Source organism: Megascapheus bottae, chromosome 31, assembly GCF_031878675.1.
Source record: "Megascapheus bottae isolate mThoBot1 chromosome 31, mThoBot2.hap1, whole genome shotgun sequence".
In the NCBI taxonomy this organism is placed as follows: Eukaryota; Metazoa; Chordata; class Mammalia; order Rodentia; family Geomyidae; genus Megascapheus; species Megascapheus bottae.
The window spans coordinates 6,502,244-6,515,698 of record NC_143539.1 but is presented as its reverse complement, the minus strand read 5'-3'; the positions used below and the strand labels follow the sequence as shown (position 1 = coordinate 6,515,698).

Here is a 13,455-nt window from a genome sequence, read left to right as displayed (position 1 = left end):
GACTATTTCTGTGTTGACCACCTTGTTGCATTAATTGGAGTAATGTGTCCTTCTAAAGGACTCATTGATCTGGAAACTGCAGTTCTGAGCCAGCCTGGGCAGAACAAAGTTCCTGTGAGACTGTGATCTCTAATCTGCCAGCAGAATGTGGGCAAGGCAGAGTGGCTTTGTAGCTCATGGTGGCAGAGTGTTACCTTGAGTTGGAGAGCAGAGGGACAGTGGCCAGGCCCTGAGTTCAAGTCCAGCAACCAATCAAATGAAATGCATTTAGCTCTGTGTGAAGAGACATTCCTGGGACAAAAGCTACGAAGCATCCAGAAGCAGTAAGCCACTGCTTGGATGGCAGAGATGGTGTCAGATCCTAGAGTCACTTGTGCTTGGCCATTCCAAATTAATCAGAGCCGGGAGGTCATAGAATAGTTTGTAAGTATGCCTTGCTAATGCCCATGTTTATCTACTCCATAACCGAGCAGCAACTTGTCAATCATCTGTACTAATGGGTAGTAAAAAACAAAACCAAAAACTTAAGGTCGACAAAAGGAAGTTAGAGCTTAACATCCTAATAGCTCTGTATCGGCTCAAAGCCCCAAGTGGCAATAAACTTTAAGGTGGCACAACTGCTCAGGAAAGGAAGTTTGTGGACCAGAGATGGTGTTCCTACTGAGATCTGTCTAAAGGCCTGCAGAGGTAACTTAGGCATTGTTAGTGAGGCAGAGATTAAGTTCCCCAGACAGACATCAAGGAAATGCCTTTGCAAACAAGCGCTAAGTAAGCTACACTGTTGTAGCCAACGAAAAGATTTGTGCAGAGGTTAAATGTTTTATACGATCTCCAGTTTGGAGTAAAATATTGCTCTTGATATCTAATCCTGGGAACTCCTTGGTGAAATAGGCTAAGCTTCTAAGGTTCCTGACTAAGTATAGAGATGATGCCCGTAAGTCAGCTTGAAGAAGTTACAGAAGATGGATCTTCACCCATCAACCCCCTTAAGATGAAGGGATATAGACTGACTGACAGAGACACAGAGAGACAGAGAGAGACTACAGAGACAGAGACATTGAGAGACAGAGACACAGAGACAGACATAGAGAAACAGAGGCAGGCAGATGGACATAGAGAGATGGAGAAACAGAAAGAGACACACACTGAGACAGAGAGAGAGAGAGAGAGAGAGAGAGAGAGAGAGAGAGAGAGAGAGAGAGAGAGAGAAAGAGAGAGAGAGAGAGAGAGAGAGAGAGAGAGAGAGAGAGAGAGAGAGAGAGAGAGGCAGCAGAGGAGAAGAGACAAGAGAGGTGAGGACTTCACCCACTGCAGACCTCAGGGTGGGTAGCGAAGGTCAGAGCCCTCAGAGGCCAGAGGACCCGACATCTGCCCAGCTGCCTCAGTGTCCCCATTGGCCACTGTCTACCCATGGATCCCACCACTGAGCTCCCATCCCTCCACCCAGAGGGAGCAGGCAGCTCCTGCGGAGGTCAGGACAGGGAGACCTTGGGGGATGGGGTCTGGGCCCAAGATACACACACACACACACACACACACACACACACACACACACACACACACACACGTGTGCTCTTTGATCCCACAGAAATGTCCAGAGCTCAACAGATAGAAATACACGTTGAGCATGGGAAAGCAGATGCCTGTACTCCAGGAGCTCCCTGCTGTGCTGGGACACACACCCACACATGCAGACTCCTCCGTCCACACAAACACACACTCTGCCAACTGGTCTCTAGGGCTGGGGAGGGAAGAGAGTGGCGTGGCCAGGCTGCCTGGCAGGAAGAGTAGCAGCCCACACCCCTCCCTGAGCTGGCCCTGGGGAACAGGGGAGGGGTTGAGGGAGGGAGCAATGGGAGGGCGTGGCCTCATGGGTGAGCAGACTCCCTCAGAATAAAAGGGCAAGTTCAAGGCTGGAGGTGCACCAGCCCTGGACCATGGAGCTCAGCGTCTTCCTCGCCCTTGGGGTCCTCATTGGCCTTCTCCTTCTCGTGTTCAAGCCAGGCTCCAAGTCCTCCGGCCACCTCCCTCCAGGGCCTCGGCCCCTGCCCTTGTTTGGGAATGTTCTGCAAATGAACAGACATGGGCTCCTTAAGTCTTTCCTGCAGGTGAGACTGGGGTGGTAGGATCCCGGGGTCCCCCGCTTTGACAGGAAGGGAAGTGGGGATCACACAGCAGGGAGAGTGAGGCTCCCTTCCAGATGGCAGAAGGGGGAGGAGTCAAAGGTAAGATGCTGAAACATGAAGGATGGTGGTTAGATTGTCAGAAGCATTCCTGTTCCTTTGGAAAGTTCTGGGGTGTGTGTGTGTGTGTGTGTGTGTGTGTGTGTGTGTGTGTGTGTGTGTGTGTGTGTGTGTTATTGTCCCCAGAAGGAGTGTCAGGATGTACATTTATACTATCCTCTGTGACCCTCTGCCATGTCCTTGGGTATGTGTGTGAGGAGAGAGAGAGAGAGAGAGAGACACAGAGACACAGAGACACAGAGAGGAAACCAACCCAAGAACCAGACCAGGTGGAAATAACAGCCCAGTCAATTTTGTTTTGGTCAACAAGGGTGTGGAAAGTTCATGTAATATCTGGTTGTAGATACATAAAGTCCTTTGTCTCTGTCCCCCACTGCCATGTCATTGTGTATGTGTCTGAGCGCGGGGGGGGGGGGGAGAGACAGAGAGACAGAGAGAGAGAGGGTGAGGGAGAGAGAGAGAGAGGAAGGAAACCAACCCAAGCAGACAGGGTGGAAGTAACAGCCCAATCGGTGTTGCTTTGGTCACAAGGGCATAGAAAGTCTGAGGGAGAGTTGGTGCCAGGCTGAGAGGAGGGGAGGGAGGGCAGGAAAGAGGCGGGTCAGCTGCCGTCAATGGAAACCTGATGAGCCTGGCAGGTGCAGAATGGAGTCTGGAGGAGCCATTCTGATTTTCTTGTATTCTTTTTGCGGTGTCATTTAGAAAATCCAGGGTCTTGCTCACGCCAGGAGAGTGCTGTGCCTCTGAGCTTTGGAGTTTTGGTTAATTTTTGTCTTGAACCAGGGTTAGCCGTTGAGCTCAGGTTCCTCCTGTCTTTTCCTCCCGGGGTGGAATTACAGGAGTGTCACCATGCTTGGCTTCTCCAGTGTTTTAAGCATGTGTTCTCTTGCTGTTTTGTTAGAACCCAAGGGTCCAGGAGGGTTTCTGTAGAGAAGGGATTCTAGCTAGGTGCCGGCAGCTCACCCCTGTCATCTTAGCTACTCTGGCGGCTGAGCTCTGAGGATCACAGTTCAAAGCCAGCTGGGACAAAAAAAGTCCTTGAGACCCTTATCTCCAAAGAACCACCAAATAACTGGAAGTGGTGCTGTGGCTCAATTGGTAGAATGGTAGCTGTGAGCAAGAGAAGCTCAGGGACCAAAAGGCCTGAGTTCCAGCCCCGGGCTTGGTATGTGTGCAAGCACTTGGATGCACATGCACGGGTGTACACACACACACTCACACACACACACACACATACACACACAGACACACACACAATTGGTGAAAATCCTGATGCAGAGTGCCACCCAGTGTTCCAGGTACAGAAGTGACTCTGGGCTCTAGTAACCCAGGCCTAGCACAAAACCAGATCGGGAGTCCTGCCTGGAGTGAGCTTCCCCATGAGAGTTGAGATGATAGATGTGAGATACCAGGCCTGGCTTACTGCTATGAGTGTTTGAGTGAAGAGTGCATTAAGTTGAACCTCACCAAAGAGCACACAGCCAACAAGACTGCAGCAAACCCAACACACAGACCAAAGAAGACCAGAGCTGGTTTCAGAGTACCTTCCCGCATTCTCCTCATTATCCTGACACTGGTGTTGATTGTGTCTGGTTCAGAACTTCCCGTAAAGGGCATCAAAGGCAGGCCGAACCCGGCTTCTGTGTCTAGCCGCTTTCACACCCATATTCTGTGTGGGAACTGCATACCTGTTGTTAGTGTTTGTGGTAGATGAATGTTTTTTGTTGCTGTGCTACATTCTGTCAGAGTCACTGCCTATCTTATATTTGCTCCATGTTCCCTGTGTTTTTTATATTTATGCTTTGGTGGTACTAGGATTTGAACCACAAGAGCCTCCTGATTTGTGTGCAAGAGACACTGCCAAGTGGGCCTCACATCCAGCACTTTTTTTTGCTTGAACTATCATTGCTATTTTTTTCCTCCTCTCTCGTGTCAGTCATGGGGCTTGAATCAGGGACTGGGTGCTGTCTTGGAGGTTTTGTGCTCAAGGCTAGCTGTCTACTACTTTAAACCACAGAGCTACTTCCGGTTTTCTGCTGGTTCTTTGGAGATAAGAGTCTCAGGAACTTTATGGCCTCAGATGGCCTTGAACTGTGATCCTCCTATCTCCACCTTCTGAGTAGCTGGGATGCAGGAGTGAGCCCGGGGCTGGGACCTGGCTGCAGCTGCTGGTGTGAACCATCTCACAAGGAGTTGGCAGCTGCTCTTGTCTTTTTGCCCTGGCAGCTTCGGGAACAGTACGGGGACGTGTTCACTGTGTACCTGGGCCGCAGGCCAGTGGTGATGCTGTGTGGCACGGACGCCATCCGAGAGGCCCTGGTGGACCACGCCGAGGCCTTCTCTGGCCGAGGGACCATCGCCAGTGTGGAGCCAGTCTTCCAGGACTATGGTGAGGGCCTGCGGGATGGAGGGGGGAAGCTGGGGAGGGGAGAGGAGGAAGGGTCTCTGTGGATCTTCCTCCTGGAACCCCTGCCTCCACTCTCCATACTCCAGGTGTGGTGTTTGCCAATGGGGAGCGCTGGAAGACCCTTCGGCGGTTCTCACTGGCCACCATGAGGGATTTTGGCATGGGGAAGCGCAGCGTGGAGGAGCGGATCCAAGAGGAGGCCCGGTGCTTGGTGGAGGAGCTGCGGAAAACCAATGGTGAGGCCCAGGGCCCAGGGACGAGGAGGTGAGGGGACAGCAATCGAGAGATGGTACAGATGGAGACGTGAGTGAGAGACAGACAGACACCAGGGAAGAAGGGTGATGATTGACTGTGGATGGTTGTGTTCAGGAATTAGTGAAGAGCTGGGCCCCAGAGCCTCGGCCCTGTCCTCCCGGCTCCTCAGGAGGCTGAGAGCTGAGGATGACGGTGGTTGGAAGCCAGCCTGGGCAGGGAAGTACGTGAGACTCTCATCTCCAAGGAGTCACCAGAAGACCAGACGTGGCTCTGTGGCTCACAATGGGAGAGTGTTATCCTTGATCAAAAGGGCTCAGGGACAGAGCCCAGGCCCGGAGTTCCAGCTCCACTACCCACCAAACACAGCAGAGATGGAGGCGTGGTTCAAGTGACAGAACTTCAGCTGTGAAAGACAGCCAAGGAATGGGAAGAGGCCTTGAGTTCAGGCCTTATCACCAACACACACACACATACACACACACACACACACACACACACACACACACCCTGTGTCAGAGAGGCACAGGCAGGCGTACAGGAAGGAGAGACAGGGATGTTTTCAGTCATTCAGTCCTGCGCAGTGCAGGTCACTCACACAGAGGGGACCCTGACTGGCAGCTCCAGTGCCCCCTTCTCCTCGTAGGGGAACTTGTGGACCCCACCTTCATCTTCCAGTCCATTACCGCCAACATCATCTGTTCCATTGTCTTTGGGGAGCGGTTTGACTACAAAGATAGCAACTTCCTGCGCCTCCTGGACTTGTTCTATCAGAGCTTTGCGCTCATCAGCTCCTTCTACAGCCAGGTGGGGAGACAGAGGGAAGGAGGGAGGGAGGGAGGGATAGAGGGAGGGAAGGAGGGAAGGAGGGCAAGTGGGATGGAAATCAGGGAAGGGCTGTGCAGGGCAGGCAGGGAAAAGGAAGGATGTCTGTTGGAGGCTCAAAAGGATTGGAAAAGGGGTAGAGACAGAGAGGAGAGAGGGATCCTTAGAGGTGAGGAGGGAGAGATAGAGGGTGGGAGGAAGAAAAGAAGGAAGGAAGGAAGGAAGAAAGGCTGGAAGAAAGGGAGGGAAGAAGGAAGAGGAAATCGTTTTTTTTTTTGCCAGTCCTGGGCTTGAGCTCAGGGCGTGAGCACTGTCTTTGCACTTTCTCAAGGCTAGAGCTCTACCACTTTAGACACAGCACCACTTCCGGGTCTTTTTTTTTTTAATGTACATGGTACTGAGGAATCAAATCTGGGTCTTCATGCATGCTAGGCAAGCACCCCAGCACTAGGCCAAACTCCTGGCCCCAAGGAAGAGGAATTCTGAAGGTGAGAATAAGGGAGATGAGAAGAGAGTGAGAGCTTGGGAAAGGAAGGGAAGAAGATGCAGAAAAAGTGAAGTATAAGAAGACAGGACAGGGGTCGGGAGTGTGGCCTAGTGGTAGAGTGCTTGCCTAGCTTGCATGAAGACCTCGTTTCGATTCCTTGATACCACATACATAAGAAAAGCAGGAAGAGGAGTTGTGGCTCAAGTGGTAGAGCTCTAGTCTTGAGAAAGCCCAAGGACAGTGCTCAGGACCTGAGTTCAAGCCTCAGGACTGGCAACAACAACAAAGAGGACAGGACAGAGGAAACATCTGCAAGGCTGTTTGGAAATATGTGTGCATTTGTAATGGGGAAGGGAGAGAAGAGGAGAGAGACAGAGAGAGACAGGGAGAGCAGGAGGTTTCAGTACTAAAGTCTCTCCTGACCCCTCCCTGTACCTTCTGGGCCTGCATCTGGCAGGTATTTGAGCTTTTCTCGGATGTCATGAAGTACTTCCCTGGGCCACACAGAGAAATCTACAAGAACCTGCAGGAAATCAATGTTTTCATTGCCCAGAGTGTGGAGAAGCACCGGGCAACTCTGGACCCCAGCACCCCGAGAGACTTCATCGACACCTACCTCCTGCGCATGGAAAAAGTGGGTGTCATGTGTGGAGGGACAGTAGCCAGAGAAGAAAGGCAAGGAAGGAATTGAAGAGCAGGGAATGGGGAGATAGGATAGGAAGATTAAGGGGGGGGGGCAGAAGGCTGAATCTGACATCCATCACTCATCAATCTACCAATGCCTCCACGCATCCACCCATCTATCATCCATCCGTCCAGTTCATCCACCCGTTCACTTACCCACCTGCTCATTCGTCTGTGTATCTACACAACTTCTTTATCCAGTATTGCATCCACATGTCTGTCCATCTGTCCATTCATCTACCCAACATCCATCTATTCACTCATCATCCATCCACTTATCCACCCATCAATTCTATTATCCACATATCCATCCATCTACCCATTTGTCATTCATCCACTGACCTATCCACCCACTTCTCCACCTGTTCATTTATCCAGCTATCCATCCATCTTTACACTTAGCCATCCACCACTAATCTGCCTATTCACTTATCCACATATCCACCTACCCATCTATCAACTTATCCATCTACCCACTTACCTATTCATTCACTTATTCACCTATCCATCTATCCATCCATCCATTCACTTACCCACCTATCCAGCCCTCCACCATTCTATTCACCTATCCATCCATTCATTCACTTACACACCTATCCATCCACCAATGAATCCATCTATTATCCATTTATCCATCCATTCACTTATTTGCCTTTCAATCTATTTATCTCTCCATCCATTCATCCATCCATTCATCCATCCATCCATCCACCCATTCATCTGTCTACCCATCCATCTAGAGTAAGGAACTGTCAGAGGAAGATGTACAGGCAGCCTGAAAAATGACCCACTGATGTAGAAAGAGTGGAGGTGGGCGGGGTGAGACCAACAAGTGAGAAACAGAGAAGGGACTGGGGAGGGATAAGTGGAAGAAAATGGGGGAGGGGGTAACACTGTTGTGAAACAAATGTACTCATTATCTTCCTTAAGTAACTGTCACGCCCCACATCCATTACCTTTAAAATGTGTGTGTGTGCGCGCGCACGTGTGTGTGTGTGTGTGTGTGTGTATGAGAGAGAGAGAGTGACAAAGACATAGAGACAGAGTCAGAGACAGAGAGACAGAGACAGAGAGAGAAAAATACTAAAGAAAGGGAAAGAGTGGGACAGTGGGAAGAGAGAACCACATAGAGACTTCAATGGGTGCATGTGTTCAGACAGAGAAATGCAAAGCGGGAGCAGGAGCAGGAGCCCTGGGACCAGGGAGAGCACCCACAGACCCTTTGGGTCCTGTAGGGAGGTCTCCCCTGACCCCCATTTCCCCTCACCCCCTAACCCAGGAGAAATCCAACCTCCACACCGAGTTCCACCACAAGAATCTCATCTTGAACTTGCTCTCGCTCTTCTTTGCGGGCACGGAGACCAGCAGCACCACTCTGCGCTACGGCTTCCTTATCTTGATGAAGTACCCCCATGTTGCAGGTAGGGCGGCCCCTCGACGAGGCCTGGGGAGCCCCGTGGGCGGCAGCGGTGGGGGAGGGCTGAGAGATGCTGGCATCTTATTCTGTCATCTCTACAGGCCTCCCACTAAGCCTGTCCACTGGTGGGCATGGAAAGAGTAGATGATTCCTTCTTCCACCCTTTGTCCCATTGCTTAAAGATGGAGCTATCCACCTGTCTATCTACCTGGCCATCAATCCATCCAGGAGAACATCCATCCACCCACCCAACTGTCCATCTGTCCATGTGTCTTTACATCCATCCATCCATCCATCCCACTTATTCATATGCCTACCTGCCCTCTCATCTATTCACCTATCTAGTCATCAACACATGCATCATCCACCCATCCACCCATCCACCCACCCATCACCTCATCCACACATCCACCCACCCAGCCAGCCATCTGCTGATTGATGGATCAGTGTGATCGATTTACTCATCAACTGATTAAGTCGCCTGTCTATTCACTGATTCATCTATGAGCCACCCAAGGGCCTACACTTTACGAGACATTTTCTTTTCAGCTTTTTTAAATTTATTTTTTGTCCATTGGGGGTCTGGACTCTGGGCCCGGGCGTGGTCCCTGAGCTCTTCACTCAAGGCTCCTTGAGCCACAGGACCACTTGGGTTTTCTGTGGATAATTGGAGATAAGAGTCTCATGGTCTTTAGTGCCTGGGTTGTCTTTGAACCTTGATCCTCAGATCAGCTTCCTGAGTAGCTAGGATTACAGGCATGAGCCACCGTGCCTGGCTGGACAGGACATTTCAAAGGCAGTGAATTCTTTCTGTGTTGTTCTGCTGCCCTGTCCTGTAGAGCACTGTGTCAAGAGTCATGGAGTTACTCATTGCAGGTTCTCGAGATGTCCCTGACATGCAGAAAGCAGTGTCCTGGCTGCATTGCCTGTGCCAGGTGCAATTCATTGTCCCCTCCCTTATCTGTGCAGAGAGAATCCAAAAAGAGATCAAGGAGGTCATCGGCCTTCACCGCCCTCCAGCGATGGATGACCGCGGCAAGATGCCGTACACCGACGCTGCCATCCACGAGATCCAGAGGTTCTCTGACCTCCTCCCTATGGGGGTACCTCATTCGGTCACCAAGGACACTTCATTCCGAGGGTACATCATCCCCAAGGTGAGACTGACTCAGAATTTGTCCCCTCCCTTCCCCTCCTTTCCTCTCCCTTCCACTGCCCTCTCTGCTTGCCCCTGCCAAGGCCTTGGGCCTCTCCCTTTTCCTTTTTCCTTCTCCTCCTCCTCTTCCTCCTCCTCGTCTTCCCTCACCCCCTCTTCTTGCTCCCCCTCTTCTTTCTCCGTCTTGAACTCAGAGCCTGGGAGCTGTTCCTGAGCTCTTGTGCTCAAGGCTCATGCTCTATCACTCCAAACACAGGAGATACTAGTTTCATAGACTTTCCAGGCTTCAAATTGAGATCCTCTGCATCTCAGCTTCCTGAGTAGCAAAGATTAGAGGTGTGAGCTATGGTTTACCACCTCCGTCCTTAATCCTTTTTCTCAGCCTGTTGCTGTTTTGTTTTTCAACAATGTCCCATTATCTAGGTTAAACTGTATCTATTTTCTCGTGTGTGGGAGAGAGAGAGAGAGAGAGAGAGAGAGAGAGAGAGAGAGAGAGAGAGAGAGAGAGAGAGAGTGTGTGTGTGTGTGTGTGTGTGTGTGCACTCAGGGCTGCAGGCTGGCTGGAGAGGTGTTCTGCAGCCTGAACCACACCTCCAGTCCGGCCTTGGACATGTGTTCTGGTGGCCTTGGCAGGGCACTGAAGTCTATCCCATCCTGAGCTCTGCGCTGCATGACCCGAAGTACTTCCACCAACCAGACATGTTCAATCCTGACCGCTTTCTGGATGCTAGTGGGGCGCTGAAGAAGAATGACGCTTTCATGCCTTTCTCCACTGGTGAGTGGAACCCTGGCTCCCTTTCCAGGACCCCAGCAGGCAAGGTTCCCTCCTCTCCCCCACCTGCCCCCAGCTGCCTCCCACCCACAACAGCTGGCTCAGAGTTTTTCAGCACAGTCTGTTCTAGTTGATTCGCCTGAGCAGCCCCCATTCCATGTGTACCCCAAGCCCAGGAGGGGACTGGAGAGGCTAGATTATGTCCTCAGGACACATCTTGAGGCCTGGTACCGGGAGGCTCAGCCCTGTCCTCCTGGCTACTCTAGGTCACAGTTCCATCCAGTCTGTGCAGGGAAGTCCTGGAGACTCTTATCTCCAGGGAACCAGCCAAAGGGCAGAGGTGGAGCTGTGGCTCAAGTGGTAGAGCTCTAGCGTGGAGGAACAAAGCTCAGGGACAGCATCTAGATCTTGGATTTCAGACCCCAGGTCTAGTGTGTTTGCATGCACACACACACAACACACACACACACACACACACACACACACACCAATCACAAGCATGAAAAGAAGAAGAGAGGCTTCTTTGTGCAGAAGAACACACTGTTAGAGCCAATGAGATAGGAAGGTGTCCAAATAGCCCCAAGGATAGGGAAGGGGAAAATCCAATCTCAGAACCAGTTCCTGGGGAAGGGCCTGCCTGACACCTTCTCTCCACCTGTCTGCTGCATTTTGGAGATGCCAAAGGATGGTGGATCCTTGCTCACGGAGATGCCATTCCACACCCATCCCACCCAGCTCACAAGAGGCTCCTCACAGGAGCCAAGGTGGAGCTGACAGTCTATACAACCTAACTTTGAGCCAGATGCCGGTCCTCACACCTGTAATTCTAGCTACTCAGGAGGCTGTGAGCTGAGGATCCATGGTTCAAATAAGCCCAGGCAGAAAAGTCTGTGAGGCTTTTCAGTTGTCATAGTTGTTTTTGCCTGTCCTGGGTGTTGAACTTAGGACCTGGGTGCTGTCCCAGAGCTTCTTTTGCTCAAACTCTACCACTTGAGCCACAGCGCCACTTCTGGCCTCTTCTGCTTGTGTAGTACTGAGGACCCAAACCCAGGGTATCCTGCATGCTGGTCTAGCACTCTACCACTAAGCCGCCTTCCCAGCCTCTATGAGACTGTTATCACCAATGAACCAACACACACACACATACAAATGCACACACACAAGGGCATGTGCCAGAAGTAGAACTGACTCTAATGGTAGAACACAAGTCTTGAAGGCAAAATGCTGAGGGAAAGCACCCAGGCTCTGAGTTCAAGTCTCAGGATGGGCACAAAATAAACAGAGAACTAAACACAGAACCTACACCTAATATTGTGCTCCCAGTGTCAGAAGATTTAGGAATCCCTTCCCCTGAACCACGGACAAAAACATATACCCTGATTCTGCAGTGTACAATCCATTCTGTGCAGTGGGCACAGGTCACAGCTGTCTGGGCTGAAGGATGGGGCCCGGTGAAGACCCTGCCATGTGCCAGCACTCACTGGCTGGTCCTCTGTGCCTACAGGAAAGCGCGTTTGTCTTGGTGAAGGAATCGCCCGGAATGAATTATTCCTCTTCTTTACCACGATTCTCCAGCACTTCTCCGTGTCCTGTTCCGTGGCCCCAAAGGACATTGACCTGACCCCCCGAGAGTGCGGTGTGGGCAGAGTACCCCCCACCTACCAGCTCCGCTTCCTGCCCCTCTGAACGGGTTGACAGGAGAGGGCTCTGGCCTCCAGTGTCTGCTCACCACCATCTGGGGTGCACAGCCTCTCATCTCCATAGCTTGAGCAGACTTTTCTTCTCCTGTAATCAGAAGTCGCAGCCATTAGAGGCAATCTTCCACCAAAATAACCATAACAACCAGCACTGCAAGGCCCCTTTATTGGGTGTGTGTATCCAGAGCAGGGGCTGAGAAGGAAAATTCTGTTCCAGATCCTTCTTGGATATGGTTCTAAGCTAATGCCTGATGAAAAATGGGGTCTCCCTTGCTCAGCTCCCCTCTGCCCACTTCCCATAATCTGTCAATGTCGATGGACTCTATATATGACTTCTGCCTGTCTGCCATGGGCTTGGTACAGTGGCTGTATCTGTCTGTCTACCTGTCTGCCTGCCTGCCTGCCTGCCTGTCTGTCTGTCTGTCTGTCTGTCTGTCTGTCTGTCTGTCTGTCTCTCTTCCTTACTCACTTCCTCTGTCTGTCTGCTTCCAACCCCTGCCTCTCTCTCTCTCTCTCTCTCTTTTTCTCAGCCAGTCCTTGGCCTTGAACTCAGAGCCTCACACTCTCACTTAATTTTCCTTCTCAAAGCTGGCACTCTACCACTGGAGTCACACCACTTCTGGCTTTGGTTTCTTCCCTGGTTCATTGGAGATAAGACGATTATGATTTTTTCCTGCTCAGGGCTGGCAGGGGGTATGGCGAGTGGGAGAGGGGAGCATTGACTTTGAGCCATGATCTTCATGATCCTCAAATCTCAGCCTCCTGGTCTGGATGTACACAGGCCAGAGTCTCTCATGCCTGGATGCCCATTTCTCTTAGAGATGCACGTGACCCAGGCACACAAGGGCACAGGTTCTGTGTGGTCACGCAGGCATGAGTGGAGTGCTGAGTCTCTGCATCCCGTTCTCCCCCATCCCAAGCCTTGAACCTACTAACCTGACTGATGTTGATTGACTGATCTGTTCAGCAGATTTCAAATAAATAGAATTAAACATCATGCAGTGTCTGGTGTCTGCTGCCTTTCATTCCATGCAAACATCTCCAGCCTCCTCTGCATGTAAAGGACGAGTCCCCCAATCCCATCACCTCACACAGTGTTTTTTTCTTTTTTGCCAGTGCCAGGCTCTGGGCCTGGGAGCTGTTTTCTGGTGGCTCATTGGAGATAAGAATCTCATGGACTTTGGTGCCAGGGCTTGCTTTGAACCACGATCCTCAGCTTTCATCCTCCTGAGTGGCTAGGATTATAATTGTGAACCTCCATTGTCTTACTGAGTGTTCAGATTCTTACATTGGTCCTTGGACAATCTACTCCCCCCCACCTCTCTCTTTGTCTCTCTCTGTCTTCTCCATCTGTCATTCATTCATCAATTTATTCATCTATTATCTCCATTTGACATCTATCCATCCATCCATTTGTCCATCTTCCACCCATGTATGACCAGTATCTATCCGTCTCTATCTCCATTAATCGTCTGTCTGTCATCCATCTATCACCTATCTATATCAATCCAATTC

At 51.1% G+C, this 13,455-nt stretch overlaps 1 protein-coding gene across 1 annotated transcript; it reads left to right on the top strand.

The window, feature by feature from the left end:
• The first annotated feature begins 1,888 nt into the window (after window positions 1-1,888).
• On the top strand, window positions 1,889-12,209 carry LOC150043828 (cytochrome P450 2B4-like). The gene is made up of 9 exons (XM_090323011.1): window positions 1,889-2,108; window positions 4,470-4,632; window positions 4,737-4,886; window positions 5,549-5,709; window positions 6,672-6,848; window positions 8,178-8,319; window positions 9,285-9,472; window positions 10,105-10,246; window positions 11,748-12,209. The coding sequence occupies exons 1-9, from the start codon at window positions 1,938-1,940 to the stop codon at window positions 11,927-11,929; spliced, it is 1,476 nt and encodes a 491-aa protein (XP_090179137.1). The 5' UTR covers window positions 1,889-1,937; the 3' UTR covers window positions 11,930-12,209.
• The last annotated feature ends 1,246 nt before the right edge of the window (window positions 12,210-13,455 follow it).

Bases quoted from the DNA above. Each gene is read 5' to 3' on its own strand.
- LOC150043828 (XM_090323011.1), top strand. From the start codon at position 1,938: ATGGAGCTCAGCGTCTTCCTCGCCCTTGGGGTCCTCATTGGCCTTCTC. The intron at 4,887-5,548 runs GTGAGGCCCAGG...TTCTCCTCGTAG, and splicing joins GGAGCTGCGGAAAACCAATG to GGGAACTTGTGGACCCCACC. The intron at 5,710-6,671 runs GTGGGGAGACAG...TGCATCTGGCAG, and splicing joins TCAGCTCCTTCTACAGCCAG to GTATTTGAGCTTTTCTCGGA.